Source organism: Pithys albifrons, chromosome 3, assembly GCF_047495875.1.
Source record: "Pithys albifrons albifrons isolate INPA30051 chromosome 3, PitAlb_v1, whole genome shotgun sequence".
NCBI lineage: Eukaryota > Metazoa > Chordata > Aves > Passeriformes > Thamnophilidae > Pithys > Pithys albifrons.
In genome coordinates this window covers 80,277,945-80,301,279 of record NC_092460.1, presented here as the reverse complement: position 1 = coordinate 80,301,279, position 23,335 = coordinate 80,277,945, and the positions used below count along the sequence as shown (strand labels likewise).

The following is a 23,335-nucleotide window of genomic DNA, read 5'->3' as shown; positions in this document are numbered from 1 at the left end:
ATTGCAAGGAAGATGCAATCACAAAAAGAAATTAAATATTTTGTGTGTTTTCTGAGTCTGAAGTGAATAAATATAAAGAATTAAATAATCTTTCTTTTGAAGATTAAATAAATATGTCTGAGGATGAGTGGTGTTAAGAGACAAAGTTCTGTGTGAATGTTTGAATAACTTTTTCTTCTGTTCCCTAATTTTCTCATGACTTTCCAGGCTATTGCTCCACAATACGTGTACACTCCCCTGAATTGTCTTAAAGATGGAACTATAGTGAATTTGTATGGCGTTGTGAAATTCTTCAAGCCTCCGTATGTTAGCAAAGGGACTGGTATGTACTATATCCAAGAGATTTTACATCTCTTACGATGTTCGTTAAAAGTCAACCAGAACAATAAATTCACATAATCCTTTGACCTGGTTCTTAGCTATTATCAAGGAAACAGAACGAGGGATATCATAAGGGATATCACGGTCAGTTTAGGCAGAGTAGTGGGGAGAGCAAATGAGCAAAGTATTAAGTTCATACTAGCAGTGCGAAACAGAAAAGGACCTGTACAAAGAAAAGCCCTGTACCTGTCCTTGTAAGAAAGGATTCTTGTCTATCTATGTGCAATTTGTCCTTGAGATTTTGACAAGAAATATTACAATGTGCTAGAAATGTGGTACCAGCATATTTGTTGCTTGCAGAAGTTGTGCAACAACTGAATAATTTTTTGTCTGTGAGGTGAACACTTACTGATTGTGATCGTGCTTGAAGATTGTGCCTTTTCACTAGGTGCTCAGAAAGTACACAGAAAGCAATATCACTACTGAATGTGGTTAAGCAGTAGAATTTCTTACATGATTCAGAATTAATCAAAGTGTTTTCTGTTTATTGTAAAATTACTGTGTGTTTTGAAGTTAGTCTTTTTCCCACCTTCTAAATGTAATTCTAATCAAACAAAAAAGAATAGATTATGATGGTGATTTTTGATTTTTATGGTCTTAATTACACGTGTAAGTCTCTAAAATAACGTTACTAGCTATGAATTTGGCTTCTAAATACAGAACTTTCAGAACTGAGCATTAACTCAGAACTAAGAGTTAGTGGTTTGCAAAGCCTTTTGCGAACAGATCTGTTTCTTACTCAATGTCGAGAAGGCAGTAATGTTCCCCAAAATAACTCTGAAACATAAAAAAGCCAAGTCTGAAGAATATGGATAATCAAATTTAAATGTTAACATTTAAATATAGATATAGGCATTTAGTTAGGAACTGAGCCAGTAATGGTCCATCTGTTTTTATAGCAAATATAGCATGCTTTGTTTTTTTCCTTGTGAGACTAAATTAAACTGAGTATTATCATATTCTACATTGATACATTAAAGTTATAAATTGAATTTTGTAAGATGTGATATTGTTTTGATTGGTTTATATAGAAAAAAGCAAAGGGTAGTTGTTAGAGAAAGGTGTTGAAAAGATAGATGTCACAGATTAGAAAGTAATTGTTGTTTGATAATAGTGTAGCCTGGTAAAGGCTGAGAAGTAAAAATTCCAATTGTTTTACATTAAGAAAGTTACAGCACAACAGATATTCCTAGATGTAAATGAGGAATAATAGTAAGTGAAAGTACCTTCAGGAGGAACTCAAAGCATTTAAACTGAAAACACAAAATTTGTTCTGTCATCTAAATAGAAATGCGAATATTCATAAGATACTAAATTAAGTGTGTGCACGTTGGCTGTGAATGTAGCAAATGTTTTAGCTACAATTAATGCTTAAATATTAATGTATATACAGTGATAACACATAGTCTTTATGCTTTTTCAAATAGAAGGATCAAACTGAAAAGTTTACAGAATATTTTATTTATGAGATCTTACCATTGATAACTTCTTCCTGCTTCATGTGCCATTAATCTGTAAAATGCTTCGTTGTAAAGGTGTGAGTGTAATAGAGATATGTACAGAGCAGAGAACAGTTATCCTGTATTTAATGTAAAAGATTGATAGATCTTTTTTGCACAAGCTGCCAAACAACATGTCTGTCACTGTAACGAGCTTCTTGAAATCCTAATTTTGTGGTGGTGTCTGGTAACTTCTTTATCTGTGATCAAGGATATTACTGGGGGTGAACAGAGGTTCTTTCTCCTTGAAAAATATTGTGGATTTAAGACTCAGACTTAAAGGCAAATAAGCAAACAAACCCCACAAAATCTTTTAAAGGGTTGTTTTTTTTCCTTTTTCACATTGCTGACAGCAAAAGTAGTAACAAGGGAATTAATCAAAGTAGAAAGTACTACTTTCACTTTTTGAGTAAATCATGGAAGGACAATTAAAGGTTCAGGTGGTCAAGATTTGTCATTTGTCCATCTACTTTAACAAGACTTTGAGGAACTGAGGACTTTGAACATCTTAACTAGACAAGCACTTGTTGCTGGAAATCTTTAGGACAGCCGTTCTTTCCAGATATATAAAAACAGTGAGTTAAATGCACCAGCTTTCAAAGTAGCATGTCTCTGAAACAGCTAGGACAGATTTTTGCAACTGAGTTACTTGTCAGGTTAACCTCAATTTCCTAAGTAGTAGAAATGTAATAGGGAAAATGATTATTTATTTAACAAGTAACCCTTGCCTAGATGTCATTAATAACATCCTAATATATCTTCCCTGTTTATATATTTTCAGTTGGTTATTTATATATATTTATATATTTTCATTTGGTTTTATTAAAAGAGCCCAACACAATAATGTCAGTGGAGAACAGGGACACAATTTGAGGTTTCTTATTTATGAGTACAGTTGTGCTTCATTTGCAAATTTATAATGAAAATCTCTAAAAGAGTTCTAATGGATTTGATTTTTTGAGTAAAAACATTCACTAATCAGTTAAATATTTCCATGTTGGTTTTTGATTTTTTTTTCCCCCCACAATCCAGAGTGATGTCTCCTTTAGGAGGGTTCAAAGTGTCAGTGATTGTTCTGAACTGCTGAACAACAAAACATTCATATTTCATATTATTTAAAGTCAGGACCTAGAAGCTTGTCAATCAGCTTTGTTCGTGCAGATAACCTTGTACTGATCACTTAATAGCTGCAGTTTTTTTATGAGGTGAAATAAAAACTAATTAACAAGTTAAAGCAATTGTATTCTTAAAAACAAAAAGGACTAATCTGAAAGGATGTAAAAAGCATGTAAGACAGATGCATCACTGTACTTTCATTTAAAGCAAACATCACTTATCTCCTTGTTTTCATAAAAAACAATTCTGCGATGCTGCAAGCATCCTTATGGATAGCTGTCTTAGCTGATGGTTCCTCACATGATGATATGCCTGAGTGAGAATACCACTTCATAATAATTAAGTATATTAAAAAATAGATGCAGTTTGGAGTTCTCTGTAGTGTCAGCTGAAATCCAGTTCTTTTACTGAGTCAATCTAGTAAGAAACTAAAAAGCTTTCTTTTATAGTATATAAATTTACTGAACTGTGCATTTGTTGTGTCATATTTTTAAGACAGATTATTACAGGTAAAATTTATTGGTGGCAAAATTTCCTTTTTAAACTTAATCCGTGGAGTAAATTTCTCTAGTAAAGGAAAATTGACTCCAATACTTAAGCTTCCATTATTTGTTTATTTATTAGCTTGGTAACTAAGGGATTTTGCTTTGTTGGAAGGTGTATTGAGAAAGATCAGAAGTTTGACCAATGACATTTATTATATTGTTTTCTTTAACATGGGGATATTATTTAAATTCCGCAATTCTGTTTAAAGTTTGAATCACTTTATCAGAAAAATGAATTCAATCACTGAATTGTAATGATGCTGTGGAAAGCAGAAAATAATTTTCACATTTCAGCTGGAGAAGAAAAGACAGGTGGCTTTTTACTTTTAACCTTCAAAAAGGACTTGCTGGATGAAGATTTCATTAAAAGAAGATCAGTCTTTATGCTTTGTTCTCAAACACCTCTCCTGTAATTAGGTTTATTGTAGAAGTCGTGTTTTCAGGTGATAATTTGGAATAGAAGACTAAAATCACAGAGACAGAGAACCTCTATTATGTAGATGATGTTCCCTAGCTATATAAAGTGAATGTAATATTTTATACTGCTTTGACTAGGATGATTACATGAGTATGCTAATTGCACAGAAAATTGAGGCCATGTGTTAACTTCTGCTGTTAAATAGGCAGGTGCACATGTATGAAGCTGATGAGGTTGTATAATCATGGCATCAAAGAGTAACCACAATTTTAATGTGGAGTATTTTTGTTAGTGCACTCTTGATTTTGGTGTTTGATTATCTCAATATACTGTAGCATGTTATTCTGTATCCTCAAAAGACTGTAAATCTATGAACCATAGGTTTTTCTTCTTAATTGCTCATTTTGCTTGTATCTGCATCTGACCCATTAAATCAACCTCTAGAATTCGTACCCAAAGACATATAACAATGTGTCTTTGCCTTACAGTAGTAAATACTTGCAGTTTTGTCAGCCTGAAACTTTATTCATTACATTCCTAGCACAGAATGTCAAAATAGGTTCTATGTGACACTGAACCGTGCACCTTTGGTGGGAGTGTGCAAAGGAATGATGCTTAGCAACTTCTGAGTGCAATAGATGATAATTTTGGGGCAGTCCCATGGTGTAAAGGACAGCACTCTGGACTCTGAATCCCAAGGTCCTGAGTTCAAGTCTCAGTGGGGACCATCCCCTGGCAGTTAAATGCCTCTCTTCCTTCCGAAGTTCTCGAATGCTCAGCAGGTTCAGCCCCGGTTAATACTGGGTGCTGTAGACAGTCCCGAGGACTTCACTGTCACTGTCCAAGCTCGCTTGGCTGTGCAAATGGACCCTTAGGACTTGAACAGTGGGGCCAGTTCTGCGCACGCTGTGCCTCACCTAAAAAATCCACTGCGCAGGCTGGAAGGACAGACCCATGTGGGGAGAGCCCTTCCCAAATCTTTGTTTGTGAAGTCTGGCCATACATACAAAGAGATGATAATTTACCATTATTGAATGTGTGTGAAAATCTCAGGGAGGCAGAAGACTAGTAGTTTTATAGAAGTACTGGAGGGTTTTATCTGTGTAGAAAAGTAAGTTTTATGTCTTGGTAAGCCTTCACTGGATTTCTTTCGATGCTTCATTCACTCAACACATTAGGGTTAAACTTTTAAGTTTAAATGATAGTGAAATTTAAGGGTGTATTTCTTTTGAAGGCATAGGCAGTGCATATACAAGCAAATATTTTAATCCAGTCTAACATATCTGGCTTCATGTCTGGGGTGTCTGTTCACAGAGTTTACATACGACAGTGGTATCCCTTTGACTGCCTTGCTGTAGCTTTTTTATATAAGGCAAATTGACAATTTTAGTGGGCTGACACCATTCTCATTCAAAACTGTTTAGCAGCAACTTACATGTCTGCATCTAAAATGCATGATGGAGCTTTTACTGACTTTGTTTTACAACTATGACCCTTTCATTCAGTTCCCACATATGTAAACTCCAGTTTATTGGCATTATCACTAACTGCCTCATGGAATTATAGCTAAAGGAAGGTGGGGTTAATGATCATTTGGCTTTTTTCTTTTCTGTTTGGGTTTTTTATTTCTGGGAGATGAAGAGGTGTCTGACAGGGCAAAACAGATTTGTATTGGGGAATTTCATTCATTGCCAGTTCACATAAATATTTGATAACTTATCGAGAAATGAGGAAGATAAACATTTGAACACTTAGGAAAACACCTTTCTTCCACCTTTATCAGGTTCAGCTTCACTTCACCTTCCTTCCCCCTCCTAGTCTCTACTGCCCTTGCTCTGGTTGCAAGTTACCCCATGTCTCTTGGAAACACAACGGGTGGTGCTGGAGCTTGTGGCTGGTCAGTGTATACTGTTCCTCAGGCAGCTGAACCAGCCCCACGTTGCCAAAGAGCAAGTGTGCTTTGACTCTGCTTTACATTTGTAAGGTGCCTCTATAAGCTGAAATGGAAAATACAGGTTTAATTTATGTCATCTTCAAATATTCTCTATTCTGGGCTGGATGGCATTGTTATATTTGTATCTTCTTTTGATTTTACTTTTTAGGTCCTTAATAGAAGTGAAATTCTATGAAGTTTAACTTCAAAAGGGCTTATTTCAGATTTTTACTCTATTTTCTAGCTACTGCTGCGTAACTGGATTCTTGCAGTGTGTATATATATATATATCTCCTGCATATTTTGTTGAAGTGAAAGTTATGTAATTTATGTTTTAATTTGCTTTTAGAACTTGTATAACTCATTACGGTTTCAGAAGGCAGTGCAAAAATAAATCTCAGTAAAGGACTTCATAAGATTGTACATATGTTCCTCATTTTATGGAGAAAGTAATTGAAACTTGATTCACAGACCTATGCTTAATCACACATTTCACTTTCAGTTATTTGAGCTAATTATTGGCAAGTAGGCCACACTTCAATTGTTATGGTACTGTAAAAAATTTAGAAAAGTTACAAAGAACATGGCAGAAAGAAATCAGCCATATGGATCTTCATCCCAAATTTAATATCTGTGTATTAATAATTTCATAATGCCTCTTGTTGATTCAGACACTTTTATATTTTACAGATTATTGCTCAGTTGTAACACTTGTGGACCCATCAAATGTGAAGTTAACATGCACTCTTTTTAATGGAAATCTAGATTCCCTACCAAAAATTTACAAAATTGGAGATATTGTTCGATTTCATAGAATAAAGGTATGTACTAGATGAGAGGGATATATATACTCCCTTTTCTGCAATGAGAGTACCTTAGGAGTAATTTAATTCTGTGTACTGATATTAACACTTGGAGACATTGAATAAAGTGGGTGATTGGCTGTGGTTATGGTATGAACCAAAACTGAAGGTAAACAATGAAATTTTTTCAACAGTATATGAAACTACTTGGAAAAAGTCATGTGATGGTACTTCTAAATTAACAGGATTTAACTGACATATATGTGCACAATTTATTCCTCTTCAAACTAGTAGGATTGAGGAGTTTATTTAGGGCCTCTGTTGTGGAACAATTTAAGTCAGTTGAAGAGTTACTCCAGTAAAGGGAATCTATCTGGCATTGTTAGTGTGCAGAATGCTGGAGCTACTGCTTCAATAATTTCCTGCCTTACACCCTATTATTCTGTATTAAAGATCATACAGGAAACAGTGTTTTATTAGCTTTGGTACTGCTGCTGGATATTTTTCTTACGCCTGCTGCAACTGTATAAGGAAGAGGAACCACACTACAGGGACTGAATAGAAGTCTTACAATGCTGGACCATACTTAAAGAGGTGCAGAATAGGACCAAAGGCATGATTTTATCATGTTGCATATTAATTTGCAACATAATCGTACATAACTATATATTTTTGTGTAAAATAATTATGGCAGAAATGAATAAATGTCATGAAAGAGGCCAGTGGAAAAAAATGGTTTGGCATATTTGAACACTCTTGAGAGATCTAGGAAATTTAAGATTGTACAAAAGGATGCTAAAAGAGATAAAGATCCGTAGTACTAAGCACGTACATTTCGATATACTGTAGCAGGAGAACAAAGAAGAAAACCCATGACAATAAAATGTAAAAAGTGGTAAGATTTATCCAATGTTTCAGTTTTGGACCACTGAGATTGTTAAAAAAGAACTTGTTAAGATTCAGAAACAGTCTTCAGTTATTCACGTATATAATAAATATTTACAATGGAGAGATAAGTTAGCTAACTTATTCCAGGTTAGTATAAAGCTTCCTTAAGGTCATCTGTATGTATCAGTACAGTGGAATGAGACTGTATTTAGATTTTGAAGCCTTTGTTGCTAATCACTATTTGAGATATGTTGTTAGTCTTGGAAGTTAATTTAACTTCAGATCGGAAAGTCTTATGCTAAATTTTAATATTTTCTCTGAATCCATCAGGATGAATGTTACACAGATACACTCATTTCTGAAATTCAGTGGAGATAAAAACTTGTTTACTGCTTCTTAAAACAGTACATATCTTGTAATACATATGTGAAAATTGAGAAAGTAGAAAAGAGTCTGGTCAAAAAAAAAGAATTGAAAAGGTACTGTATGTCTGTGATAGGTTAACAGTGGATTTTTTTTTGAGGTATAGGAAGTACATGTTAAAAAAACAAACAAGACCACTGTCAAGGGAGTTACGTATGTACCCTCCTTTATGCAAACATCATGCTGTCTTAGTTTCAGTATTTCTTTTTAATGTGAGCTTACTAAGGAAGCCGACTGATATAGCACATGAAAGGAACCTCACCATTCTCCTGATTTGGCATCAATTTTTTGAGATCATTCTAGAATCTTTGTCACTTGGTACTTTTTCATTCTCCAATATGATGTTCCAGTATTTAAAGATAGAGTCTATTAATTCCTTCCCTGTGTACCCTTTTTTTTCGTCACTGTTGGGCTATTGTACATGGCTTCCAGTCCTCCAGCTGCTCACAATCTATGTTTCTTCAGATGCATAACCTGACAGCTTGTTTGATTACTTTCTAAGTTAGAATGCTCTAATCACTAAATTGTCTTTTTCCGAAAGGGAGTGTTTTGACTACTCCACATTAACCAACAAGTACTTTGGAAGTTTTCATATCTGATCTGAACAGCTGGAAATCTGACAAAGAAGCCTGGTGCCAACTTCTGGTAATGAACTGGAAGGGGGAGGACTTCTTTCTTTCTTTCTTCCAGCCTCAACAAGCTTAGTAGATGTGACTCCTGTGCAACAGTTTTCTATTAAAAAAAGAAATGAACTTTAATTGGCATACTAATTACATTTTCTGCAGTTCCTCCTTCATTCTCCTCTGCTTTTGTATTCAGGCCTTAATCACCTTCTGTTCTCAGGAGTAGCAGAGGCTGTCAGAGCTGTGCTTACCAGTGAGGACAGATAGATATACATAGTCCTTACAGCATGTGTTCACATTTTACCTGTCCCAGATATGCTTTTGATGAGGGACATCCAAGAAGCTGACATTGATAGAAAATACATTTTAAAACTTACTGCTCCAAGTTACACTCTCAGCCACTAATATATAACTTCTCTTCATAGTAACAGAGGTGTTGGCAAAGTCCAATGATCACAGCTAATAAGAATTTAATGGAGAGGATTCTGTTGTGATTACTCTGGAGAGAGAACAATTTTATTTTCTCAGTGTTTGCTGCAGAGAAGGAAAATTTTAAGTGTCTTAGTAACAGAACTGAAAGACAATGTTTTAGTTACATTTCTGTTGTTATTTCTTGAAATACATTTTTATGCATTTCATCTTAGAATGATTTCTCATGAAGTATAAAATTTAATGATTTGCAGTACTGTACTTGGGCCTTCAACCTGTCAGTGCTCTTCAGAGATTGTGGGGAGCGGGGGTGGGATGTACCTCCTCACACTCCCAGTATAAAAAACAGGCCTGTGATCTATTTGTCTAGTCTCCTTCTATGTTCATGGCAAAAGAGGAGTTTTCTTAGATGGATTTTTTCTGGAACATTTTTTTTCATGGTTCACTGTGGATGCTCTTAGTGTCTTAGAACTAATCCTAAGGGTCACACTGATAAAGAGAGGGAAGAGGCACTCCAGTGAAGTGAATTGGTGTTTGATTTCCATATTAATGTTTGAGATTTGTGAAAAATGAAGTGCACTCTTATTTGTGTGTTCCTTTTGTTCAATGTACTCTAGTTGTTTAAATACAATCACTGTCCAGCATGTGTTCTGGCACATCTTTTCCCTGAAGACACAGCATTGCGGAGCTTGGAGAACACTTGGAAAATGAAGACAGAGGGAGTGACCTCTCATAAACTTGGCATAATAAAATCTCTGTACTAATTGCAAAGCCTTAATTCTCTAACTTTTTGTCACAGTAATCTTGATACGGTTCTCTTCTCTTACCCTGTGCCTTAATTTCTTCTGTACATAGGCTCCAGTTTTTGTAACAAATGAAGTAGAAGTCTTAAAATTGTTCACCTCTTTGTTATACAGCACTATTTCATCACCACTACACTTCTCAAGTTGTGCACTAAGTAGGAGAATGTTCTGTAGAAAAATAGGGTAATGAGGGCACTGAAATGCAGTATCATAACATAAATGCACTGTGATCTGAACTGAGTTTGCACAGACTGTAACTGTGTCATCTACTAACTTTGGAATAATTATGGATTATAATCCTATTGTTTTAGCTTTATGGTCAGATCGCAGAATCCGAGAATTGTTAAGGGTGGAAATTACCTCCAAGATCATCAAGTCCAACCTTGGACCAAATACCACCATGCCTATGCCCATCCTAGATCTTTAGAATAAAAAAATGGAGAAAAACAGCAGGAAAAACAACTTCCTTGCATGTTATCTATTGCATATCTGTCTGATTCAAACTTGTTAGATTTGCAACATAAATGCATTGCCTCTTCAAGCAAAAGGATTTCATAGCCACGTTATAGATGTTTATTCCTTCCACAGGTCAGTAGGTTGACAAGGGTAAGATATGTTTTACTAGTGAGCCTCTAAGCTCTTTACCTGTCCACAGAGTAGTGGGAATCTGAATATCAATGTTATGGAGTGCAGATTTGTAACAACATAGAACTATCATGCTCCCTTTTTTGTTATCCTTACTATTTCTGTTCTGTCTCTCTTCTTGTGATCTCTCTCCTAAACCTCATAATACTTGACATAGCATTTGTTCCACTGTGTTACCTGCTTTGATCTTTGAGCCAGTCTGTTGTTATTTCCAGGAGCAGTCTTACTTCTGCACTTGGCTAGCAGTTTCCTTGTCTCTGTGTATTCTCTTGCTTAGTTTAATCCAATTTGTCCGATGAAAGTTGATTTCTTTTCCTTCTTTCTACTTGATGGAGTATGAAAGACATTGAGAGAAAGACACAGCACAAGTGTCTGCTCACTTCTTATTCCTGGCCAGCTCTAGCCATAGCTGTCAGGCTGATAAGGATGAGAGGTGAAGATCTGGAGCTTAGATGTATAACATCCTGAATAAATATTAAACTCTTGCAGAATTTAGCTCCCAGACTCTTAATTTCTTCTAAGTAATTGTGGTCCAAATATATAAACTTGGCCAAAGTTAGATTTGAGGCTTTCTGCTAAAAAGGATATCAAAGAATGTATTGTCTGTTGCACTGCAATGCTATTTTCAAATTCTTGCTCTGAAGAGTGGAAGGAATTAATTTTTTTTTAGTAAACAGTTAATGAGATTCTTTTTAACACAGAGAAAACAACATTTTTCCCAGACATGCCAGTATTACTATTGCTTTTGGCTTCCCTTCAAAAATTCTGTAAGGCATACAACTCACTTTGAATGGAATTTAAATTAAAAACAAGTATTTGCACTGTAGTAAATAATGTCAGGAAATACTGACTGTAGGCAGTGATAGAGTTTCTCTGAAATTTGCATATTTTTTCTGATATTTTCATATCAGTACTTTTGGTCAAGTTACCTGCTCATGTCTTAAATATAAAAAATATTCCAAAATAGTAATTTTTTACTTTACTAGAATTTTCTTAAATTTACTATGCTATTTTCTCTGAGGAGTATTTCTAAAGCTGTATCACAATGTCTGCTGTTTTCTGAAATTATTACCTAAACAGTAATTTCAGCTGGTTTAAATATGTATGCTTTTTGCTTACAGGTGTTTTCCACAAAATAGTTGTGTGTTCAGGTGAACTGAATTGGTAAATGAAATCTACAATATGTTGCTCATTTTCTTCTTTAATTTGTATTTCCATTGCTGCAGATATTTCTGATAGTCTTATTTTGCAGACAGCAATTCTGAGAAATGCTAGAGAATAAGCTATAATTTGTGGTCCTAATATTTAGGTGTGTTTGTCATGTCTTCATAAAAATTCATTTTATTTTCATGTGACTGTCCTTGTTAACTTCTTTTGCAAGATGCCTGCAGATAGTTTTTGTAGTTCAGTTTTCTTGTTATACATATTTGGAATGGTTTAATTTAAATGGCTTCTCTGTTTCATTACCTCTCTGTTCATACAGCTGGAGATAAAAGTACACCAGGATTACATTATTACAATATAAGAAAATGTAATCAGTATACAGTACTAGGCAAACTTTAGGCTGTTTACTTAAGATGAAAAAACATTTACAAAAAGAAGACATTTACCAAATGCATTTTGATGTTGTTTTTTTTCTTTTGACAGGAAATGTTTTGTCATACAAACATCATCAGTAACAATCATTAAAAAATCCTTCTTAGTATACAAAAATGTATATACTGGGGTTTGATATTCTAAGATGACCTGTGACTGCAGTGGTTTCATAGTAGTCCTTTGCTTCTACAGTTTAACAGTTTTGATGGAAAACTACCTTGGAGATGCTATTATTCTAGCTTTATATACTATTTACTATCACACTATTCCATTTAGTGAGATGAATAACACTAGCCTTGGTTAAAAAAAGTCAGGTGTTTTAGGTTGCTGTAAATCTATTTATAAATATTTCAAGATTAGCTTATTTTCAGTAACCGTATTCAAGATACTGTTGTAGCCCATAGAAATCACTAGAGTTTCTTGTCCATAGTTTGTTAAGGTGACATCTCGCCTATGGTTCTTCAGTTTACAAAAACTATACCAAAGACTTCTGCAATATGTGTTGGAATTTACTTGCTTGCTTAGAACAGGCCAAATGCATTTTATCTGCTCCATTTTTGTGTCAGAGGATATTTTTATTTAGCAACCATTATTTATTGAAATTATTTTAAATTCTCAAGGAATTTTTAAAGTGTTACCCATCTGCCCCACTGCCCTGTTTCTCCCCCATACACACTTCCACACCAAATTTTTTAAAAATAGCCCCAAGGCCTCTGGAAATGACACAAAGTCTGCTGAAGGGGAATTGTCATGTACAAAAGTCCCAGATTGGCGCTTTTCCCTAAGTTTAATTCAATTTCAAAATTGTGGAAAATAGAACACATTTACAGTATCATTGCTTAACTTGAGCTGAGTTCTACTTGAGTGGCATAATGGAACAACATTTTCCCATGGATTTTATTCATTTTACACTCCAGTTATACCTCATCAGTTTTGCAAGGATTTGTTTTTAAAGGACACGTCTGGAGAATTTCTGTTGACCATCATCTGTTCTGTGGTTCTGGCATAAGTAATTTTCCAGCTATGAAATACTTTCTTCTGTGATCCACTCTGCATTTTCTTCTGTCATTTCTTCTGTTGTTCACTAAATTATATTGTTGAATTCTGTTAATCTTTGAGAGTACTCGGTGGCTTCTCCACCTGCCTGTGCCTAAGGATGTTTGGTTTTGCTTCAAGATCATCGGTAGTTTTCTCATAATCACAGCTAAGGTTTATCATTTTACATATTTTATTTATTTTGTTATTTTTTAATTGGCTTTCCCTACATTAAGGCTGATTTCCTATTCACTAAATGGGAATCCTATAGTAGATTGTCTCACAAATGCTGTATTCAGAAGTAATATCGCTTACTTGGTAAGCAGACATTAATTAAAAAGAGATGGATCTAAACAGCTGGCTGGAGATTCCCGGGTAATGAGTCATGCAGTCCTTTGATATAGATACAGAGATATAAAGTGCAGAAAGCAGTAAACTAGTCTAGATTGTTGAATGAATGCTTCAGACTTTAAACACTGTGTTTTACATGGTAGCAGACACTCAGCTAAATGAACAGGATTCAGTGGACCTGCCATGTGCAGGGTCGTAGACATTGAGTAGTTGTGAAAGCTGTATTCATAATTCAAGGAATGAAAGCTGATCACTGTTTGCTTTATGGAAAAAAAACCTCCTAGAACTGATATTTTCTTTTTCCGTTCCATAATATTGGGAAACAGGGCTGTTGTGAGAGGCAGAAAACAGGAATCCATAACTTTGCCATTGCTCTACTGTGTAAAAATTAATTTCTCTTGTGTCTCAGTTTCCTCATCTGTAAAAGTAATCCTGATGTGTTCCTCACTCAAATATTTTGACTTGTGTGAATAAAATACTCTGTGATGATTCTGTATACTTACAGGTAGGTGTTAGTCTGCCTCTTGAAAATTTTTTTGTGTAAGATTATATTTTCTGCTTACTCATTTTGTTCTCTTATGCTAATTTTATTTTTTTTATTTGTTTTTATTTTCACTCTGTTCTCGCAATAGGACCAGGAACAAAAATGATAGATGGTCTGTTCTTCTTTCTGAAGAAATTTGTTTGTATTTCCACGCAGTGCAAATGTTTTTTTTTCATTGATACTTTATTGCAGATCAGGCAATACAATGGACAGATGCAGGGAATTACCGGTGCAGGATTTGCCTCCTTGACATTTGATGGAACTGTAGGAGCACCAGTAGTTCCTCGAACTTCTAGCAGAGCATACACTTTCACGGATGAAGAGCATAAAGCAATAGAAGAATTACGTGTTTGGGCAGCCAGTAATGTTTCCACCTCTGGACCAGCAGTAAAATTGTCTAGTGTTCAGCCAATGTTGTTCTTTGATCTCACTTGCCAGTTGGTAGGAAAAGCAAAAGTGGATGGATCTTCATTTCTTCTAAAGGTAGACTTATTTTTTCAAATAATTTGTTAGATTTATGTGTTAAGGTGATGTGATACATTTTTTGACACAGCAGACATACTAATTGAGACATTGAGAGTAGCTCAGTAAGTTAGAGCGTGGTGCTAATAACACCAAGGTTGTGTGTTCGATCCCTGTACTGGCCATTCTCTTAAGACTTGGATTCAGTGATCCTTGTGGGTCCCTTCCAACTCAGAAGGGACTGAAATAATGTTATGTAGGTGAAATAATGTTATGTAGGTAAACATTTTGTATGTAAGCAAACTCATGATCCTTTGACATTTCATTCCTTTGAAAACAAAACAGAAATCACAGTACTGTCTGAAGTTGTTCACCCGATTTGGTTTTTTAGAGAGTAACATGGCATTGTATGGATCATCATTTCACAGATGTTTTTAGATAAATATTGTAAGATTTCTTAGCCTTGAAAAATGTTTGTTTTAAACTTCATTCTTGTTTTTTAGTTAGCACTTACTGCTTGTTTTCTTACATCTGCTGGGTATGATTTCTGCAATAAGTAGCACTATCTAAAGAATGAAGGGATTGTGTTATCTATCGTGATGGATTTTAGGCAGTTTCTCTTAGTTACAGATATGCATTTTGGTCATCAGTACTCACCAAAAAATGCAAAGTGCCACAGAACAGGAGAGTAATATCCAAGAGTGATCCTTAACATTAGCTAAATAAAAAGGAGGTCTCCATAATATTCCTGGGCTTAGCTCCAGATACGTCAGTCTGGTGTCATTCTGAAACTCCTCTGCTTTTATTTTTCTTTATTTTTTAGATTGATTGTTAAAACGTGACTAATGATCAAGCTGTTATTTTCTACTTTATTACTTTATAAAATTATTTATTTGTTCTACTGTGTTAAACTGTATTGTTCACAATGATTTTAGAAATAGCACTTGGCATTATTCCTTCATTAAAGCAGCAAAGATTTTTCTCATTCAGAACAATGTAGGCACTACACAGAAACAAACCTTTAAGTGCATGCTATAACATACTCTGCAAGTGTTACATTTCCATTTAATAGTCCATTGTGAAAGACATGTCAAATGAGACCCAGTAAAATTTCAGAACTTTGTGGACTGTAATTAATTTGTTAATTAATAAGTATCTCTTCAGCAAGGTCAGAGCCAAGTGCTTTCTTAAATCATCTCTATTTCTTTACATGCTTTTCTGTGTTGTAAGATCTGAATTTGATTTTCATCAGTTTTGTAAAGTAAAGGTAATGACTTGGAAAAGTCAGACTTAGGAAAGTAAAAGTTTGAAGTTAAATAAGGATAGATTAATTTTTCTGATACATAATTCCTTTGACAGTATATATTTTTGAGCATTATAAAATATTAAATATTTAAATCTATACTAAAATACATTAGACAAGCTTAAAAATGCCACATTAACATTGGTATGCTGTTGGTAATTTCCTCCATTTGTCAGCAATAACAAAATCCGTATCTTATGTCAAAAATTGGTCATGATAGAAAAGAAACCTTTCTGAAAACTTGTAGATAGATTTCTGATTATTGTGTTGATTTACTAAAAAAAATCAAACTAAACAACCAGTTCAATACTACCTGAAATGGAGTGATCATTAAATATAATTTCATTGTATTATTTTGGTGATGCATTTTATAATAATGATTTGCATTTATCATGTTATTCCAAGTATATCAGTTATATTAATGGCTGACTATACTATGAAATATTATGATTATTTTAAGCATTGAGCCCATGTAACAGGTGAGGATTGCTTCAATGACAACTAAAATGAATTTCAGCAATTTTGTACATGACTTATAGCATGACATTTAAATTGCACTTGATAAATTAATTGCTACATGCACAGAAGTTGAGCTGCGCATGGCATAAGGATGGTATCTCTGACTTGTTATTTTTTACCATTTTCTGAGAATTTTATTATTCAAACTGATGGAGCCTAAAGAATTCACACTGGAAATTATTTTGTCATTTATGCCTTTCATAAGAGTTTTCATAAGAGTTTTTCTTCCCTTCTGTCTGTAAGTTAAATTGTGTACATTAAGCTAAGTCATACAATGAGTCATACCCTGCTGAAGAGAAAAGCAGATATCATTGTGTTTCTCCCTTTTCAGTGTTTTTCCAACCATGGTGATCAAAGGTTATCATTAACTTAGCTCCAATCTGTTCATGACTAGTAACAGAACAATTTGTTGTTTCTTATGCAGAATTAATTTAACCAATGTTGGATTTTTGTCCAGTGTTTATTTTTGAAACCAAGACAGCTTGAAACCAGGGTGTTTTGTGTGTTCATCTATAATTTGAGTGAAGTGAAGCTGCCAAGGTCCTGAGGTAGAAAACTTGATTGGTTTTCATAATTGTGGAAGAAAAAAAAAGAAACCAACTAGTTTTACAAAGACTTTTTTTTCTTGTAAAGAAAACTTACTCTATTATAAACTCCTTCAAAAGATGTCCTGGTGTTGGCCCTGTTAGTTTCTCATGTGAAGGACAGTTTAAAGCTAAGTCACCACCCCTTTATCTGAAGAGGGTACATACAGGTTATTTCAATCTATTTCTCAGATCTGTCTCTCCAGTGTAGAATTAAATTACCAAAGTGTCCCAAGTAAAGCCAGTTGAAAATTAACGGAAAACTTGATAAACCTAAGGTTCTATATTTTGTCAAAGTGATTAAATTAGTAATAGATATGCGCTAAATCTGTTTCTCAAGCTCAATTCTGGAAGAGATTTGATAATTCAAGCAATAGGCAACTTCTCTTTCAAAGGTGGTGTCAAGTATTCCATGGTGCAGGATGAGAAGATAATAGGCTTTTCTTAATCTGTGGCAGCACATTCCACCTCATTATGTGGTCCAGAATACACTCTTATTTGGCAACATTAATTTGATGTTGTGGGTCATTTTCACTGTCAAAAGTTTTCCCTTTTATCTCTTGATTTTGGATGGGTATTCCAACCATGAGTTATTTTCAGAGTATTTATGCATAGCTTTGCTGATTCTTATATCTTTTCCTATGGGTCCATTGATCCAAAGCAGTTAAGCATAAGGAGTAGAAACCCTTTAAAAATTAGGCTCTGGTGTGTTTTCTTCTTGCCCTCTGCAGTGCCTGACTCATGGGACAAAGTGCCTTAGTATCACAAACTCTGAAAATTAGCTTCTCCTGAACCTATATGCTTGAAATCCTATAAAATGCCGCATTTCAGAATAACAGTCCAAATACTTCTGGATTTTTCTTTTACTATACCATTCAGACCATTATGCTTGTTTTCTTTGAGAAGAGTATGTCTTCAGAAACTCAGGAAACCATACAGACTGATTTTGGGGTTAAGTAGTAAGATTTTGATTCCAAAGTGCTAAGCCTTTTGGTGAACTTACTTTTTCACAATAACTTTGATAGCTCAGAAATAATTCTATTGATGTCTCAGTACTAGGAGTGTAACAAGGATTTAGCTTTAGGCAAACAATTTTTAGAATCTTCGTTAATATAAACTGATGTTTTTCTAATACTGTCTGGATAACTAGCAGTGTATACTGATATAAGAGGATATCAGTACTTAAATCAATATATGCTGTGTACTTAGTCTTCACATAGTGTATTTGGGGTGGTTATAAAGCACCCATAGCAGAATTAAAATATTAAGTATAGACAATTCTGCATGTGATGAAAGCTAGTAGTTGTAAATGCTGGATAAACAGTTGAGGTTTTGCTAGAGCCGAATCTAAAGTGGTATGAGCACATTAAAATAGTTCATTTGCCTTGCAGGTATGGGATGGCACAAAATGCCCCTACCCATCATGGAAGGTACCTGTGGAAGCAAAAGATCTGGAAGGAGAAAAAGTTCTTCTTCGTCAGCTGAGACATCTAACAGTGGACATTCTAGTCTATGATAACCATGTACAGCTTGCAACATCACTTAAGGTAATGCACAATTTGGTATTTCTAACTCTCTTTCAGTGGCCTACTTTCTGCTTAGAAGTCACTTCACAGAATGTATCAACTGAATTCTGCTGTAATTAGTTTCATGTTCTCTTTATCTTTCATTGTATTTCCCATACCTTTTATTTGAAGGCAAAACTCCTTCAACATGTGTTAAACAGCCTCATTACCCGAAAATTACAATGAAAAAATTCTTCCAATTAAGCAGTTCTTTCCAGACACTAATATAATATATAGTCTTGTGAAAATAATGAACTCAGAAAATGTATTCTGTGCTTTAGAATTACTTTTAAATGATACAAAGTGAGGTTAAACTCACAGTTCCATTAAAGACCCTTAATTCAAAAGTCAATAGAAGATTTTCTGTTACAGACTTCTGCAGTTTGCTTTACAATCTTCATTTAGTGGGTCAGTAATCTTGATTATGCTTAGGCAGAGAAAACAACATAATTAAACATTTGATCTTCGGCAATGCTGCCATCTTGCTTCTGAATACAGGAAATTAGCAAAGAATACATCTTTCATTTCATGTCTTGCTCTCTATACCCAAGATGGTTTTTTAGAAAATATTTACCAGAAAATAAAGATAAGTGGTAACCATTTCTTAGGCTGGGGCTGTTGGCAGAAGTGAAATCATTTTGATAAAGTGACACTCATTCATAAGTAAATGACAGATAGCAAAATAGGTGTAAGGATTTGTGTAAAAATTCGTAAGAAAACTGACAGAAGTATTTCATTAATTACAAGTTTTCTTCAAGAATTTTTCTCTTGCTAACTGGTGTAATCCATTGATAAATAACTAATGTTCCAGTGAAGCAATATGTTTTGAAAATTAAGTGGAAGATATTTCATTATTAATAAAATCTATTTTCTGAAGTAGCTGATAATACTCCCTTTATTACTCTACTCCATTTATATTCAGGAATTCCTGTTAAATATGTGATGTGATGTCTTCATCAGCTCTCTCAATTTTTTACTTCCTATAGGCTTGCTCTCTTATTTCTAAAGCATTTGTACCTTTCCTGGATACTTCACTGTGTATTAGAAGCTCTAATTTCAAAGAAAATTGTTAAGAAACCTCCTTTGACCTTCTGAACAATGCGGCCTGTTTTTCTCCTGGCTACGTCCAAAGTTGCAGTGATTTCAGTCATGACAGCTATAGACATTTCAAGTTAGATCATTTTCGAACACCACTTTTCACGGCTGGTATTTACAGCTGGGATTTATGGTAGAAGTTAACAGCTAACAATTAAACTTCAGGAATATTTATTAATTTCTGGTTGTAACATGTGGAATTAATTTTATTTCGTGGAATAATATAAATATAATAAAATTTGAGAGGAACTGTTCCTAAAATGGAGGGGTTTTAAATACTATTGGAAATCATGTCATATCATATCATAAGAAAGTTGTGCTGGTTTAAAGCTAAACCGGCAGGAGAAGCGAACCCAACACAAAACAGCTTTTAAGTCAGAGTTACAATTTAATAAAAATATTACAATAAATGAAATGATTCAAAGAGAAATTAATTTTAACCCACAAACCCCAGAAGTATAACCCAGCACTCTGGGGCACAACTAGAAAGGTGTTCATTATCCCCTGTGCTGAGACCCTCCGTGGTTCCCCTGGGTCTAAAGTAAAAGGAAGGGAGAAACCTGTTAGTGCAGATGATGTTGTTGCAGTCTGGTTGAGAGTAGTGGTTCCAGTACTGTCAAGGTTCTGGTCCTCCTCTGGATCCTAGGAGTAGTCCCAGAAGTCTCCAAACCCCAAGACTGTATACCCTCTGGTTCACGTGAGAACGCCCAGTACCTCCCCCAGGACAGGGAGTTCCACAATGGGTGATCTAACTCTGTGAGTCATGGGGTATTTTTGGAATCATTACTGGCCCGTTAGCAGACATGCCCCCTCAGGCTGGGTGTGGAGGTGCTAACGACTCCCCTTAGAGGAGTTATCACAGCTCCCGTCTCACAGGCTTCTTTAACACCCAGCTCACACCCTGAGGGATCAGGTGTGCCCTGGGCAGCTGCTGCAAATAGTCCATTGTTAACAGTTCATGATAAATGACACAGAGGGTGGAGAACACAAAGCTTTGGTCAGACCCACACAGTAGTAAACTGGTTCTGGCTGCTGAACAAGGACAAAAGTATAATTGAAATCTTCACAATATTCTATTTAGTTCAGGGTCTTGTTATGCAAAGATTATTTTAAGAAATCGTCTATGTAGAAGTATAGAACTGGTGAGTGTTTAGTGTATCCACATGCACCTTCCCAAGCGTGATTAGATGTTTTGCCAGTTAATGGTTTCAGAAACAGCAAAACTACACTATTTTTCAGGCATCTCTTCTGCATTTGACAGTAACTTAGAATTGCCTTTTTTAATGTAAATTGTTATGGAATTGTTAGGTTACACTCTCCCCTGTTGTCATGTACTATTTGCAGTGACAGTTGCATCTCAGAAATGACATTTTATGTAGGAGCAATCTGTTTTACACAGCCTTGTTAACATGAAAGGCAGATTAAAAAAAAAACCTGAAATATTTTAGAATTGTATCTGTAGGCACATGTTCAGACAAGGAAGCTCTGAGTAAGCACTACATGCTAGACAAAGTGGGTAATTATTACAATGAATTTTTGGCAAATGCTGGAGGACAGAGTTAGGGATATTGCTGCAAGAGTTTGTTAAAACTTTACATCATCTGTCCAGAGAACACAGAAGATTTGAGCACTTTATACCATTTTCTGAGACAGACAAATAATACTTAAAATTTTCAGTAGAAAGAACTTTAGTAACATTGAAGGTATGTTGTAGTTGATACTGTAAGTAGACTTTTTGTTACTTTTCCTACTCGCCTCTCTTTTGTTCTGAATTTTGGCTTTCAGCATCTGGTGCGTTAACAGAAAACAAAAAGAATTTTCAGAAATCTCATCTCTGAAGTAGATTATTTCCTGGAGCATAAAGACACAAGGAAGAACTACAACTGAGCAAACAAAATGGTGTTCACTGGTTTGGTTTTGAATTCCCTCTTCCTCTGGGTACCTGGGGTGATGGAGGCTTTCTCATTACTCTGGGAACCTCAGCAAACAACTAACTGACTGGAATACAGTAGCTCCCCATAGGTAGTAGTTTGTTATTCTTCAGCCATTCTTATGCCAGTTTTTCCATAAATTCTCAGGATCCACTGACTTTGCTGTAGGATTTGGGAGTAAGTCTGTGATGTGAGTTTCTCCATCTTAAGCATTTTGCTTAGATGGTAAGCATCGAGGTGAGTGAGCATCAGTGGTCAGTCAGTGCACAGTAGGGGTCCAGCTGCCCACAGCTGGTCAGAGATTTCCTTATGTTCAGTAATTAATTGAATATGTGGTACTGTACCTTTCATTTTGTGGCTTGATAACCATCAGTTTTGTGTTGCCATGCATTTTCCAGATAGTGGAATTAAAACAATTAATCTTGAGCATAAATACAAGTCCCAGTCTGTAGTTTCATAACATTTGCTTTGTGTTAAGTATCTTCAGATACAGAACTTATATTTTCAGCTGTTTCTCCCACCATATACAATATAATCTCTTCTTTGATAGTAGTATGGAGTAAGAAGTCTTGTTTTTCTAGTGCGAGAGTCACATTTTCAACCAGAAACTTAAATGTGTTATTACATGGCTGTAATATCTAGCTTCATATTTTCCAGACCTAGGTAGCATTCCTTTGACATGTCATTGGTGTTCTCCCCACTTCTGTCTTTTCACTCGTTCAAAGGAGAAAAACTACAAGACAACACCCTCTAATCCTACCCCTGAATCTTTCAAACTCTTAAATGGAATTAAGTTGGTATTTCTTACTGCAAGGGACCGTTCCCAAATGCGTGTATATGCTTCCTCTCATTTGCAAGAAGTTGTGCACCATTTACTCAGTAAAATTAGACTGTTGATTTGATAAAAATGATGACAAAGAAATCTCATTGAAAATAGTCAGCCATAAAAATAGGCATAAAAATTACTACAGATGAATTTGTTACGTGATTCCTGTAGCTAAAGACAGCTTCTTGCTATGAGTGCCTTTCTGGTCAAACATGAATACTTACCTGCCATAATAAATGGCTGTTCTGAATTCACCAGTGTGAATGTGAAAACAACCCTGTATGTTTTGAAATAATCATGAGAACTTCCTATGCTAAATTTGTATTTGGTGGCCGGTTATAGGGAACTGCATATGTGACTTTTGCATTTTAATTCTCTCTAGCCTTAATATGTACTTTTTAAATAGTCATATTTGAATTAGATTGCAAATAGAGTATCAGTATATTTTATATTACTGCAAGAAATGTTTTTATACTGCTTCAATTCATTTTAAATGAACTTGCTCTAATTTAAATAGGTATTTCATAAACAGAACTGCTGTAAAGTCAAGAAAGGAGCTGGTTTTGTACTAGATTTTAGTGATGGCTCTGTAAATCGTGTTTACTATAATTTAGATTATTATTTCTTCTCAGTCAGGTATATAAAGTGCTTGGTCTGCAGGCATTCTGTAAACAACAGAAATACAATAACATTTTATCCATAACACATTTGCACATTGCTGTTAACAGTAAGCAAGGCTGCCACCCGAAGGAATCCATGGTAGTGGCACCCTGTCCTCACAGGCAGCTCTGGTTTGCCATTCAGAACCTTACAGACTTTTTCAGTATTTGGCATTGCTGATTATAGTGCTTCTCTTTATTACAGTTCTAAGTGCTATTAAAATATATAAAATAATAACAAAAGATCTAATAAATGCATATATATGAAGATTATTTTATCGTGATGACAAATCTTGCAAAGTGTGCGTTGTACTAAAACATGTAGTTCAGTTGACTTTTGCATGAATTTCAGCACAAGA

The 23,335-nt window shown here is 34.9% G+C and overlaps 1 protein-coding gene across 5 annotated transcripts in view; it reads left to right on the top strand.

Moving 5' to 3' along the window:
* POT1 (protection of telomeres 1) overlaps window positions 1–23,335 on the top strand; it is a 63,719-nt gene that overhangs the window by 18,907 nt on the left and 21,477 nt on the right. For all 5 annotated transcript variants that reach the window (XM_071552518.1, XM_071552519.1, XM_071552516.1 and 2 more), the window contains 4 exons: window positions 208–322; window positions 6,583–6,713; window positions 14,225–14,515; window positions 18,292–18,447. In XM_071552518.1, the coding sequence (XP_071408619.1) occupies window positions 208–322; window positions 6,583–6,713; window positions 14,225–14,515; window positions 18,292–18,447 (693 nt within the window). The remainder of the gene's footprint in view (window positions 1–207; window positions 323–6,582; window positions 6,714–14,224; window positions 14,516–18,291; window positions 18,448–23,335) is intronic.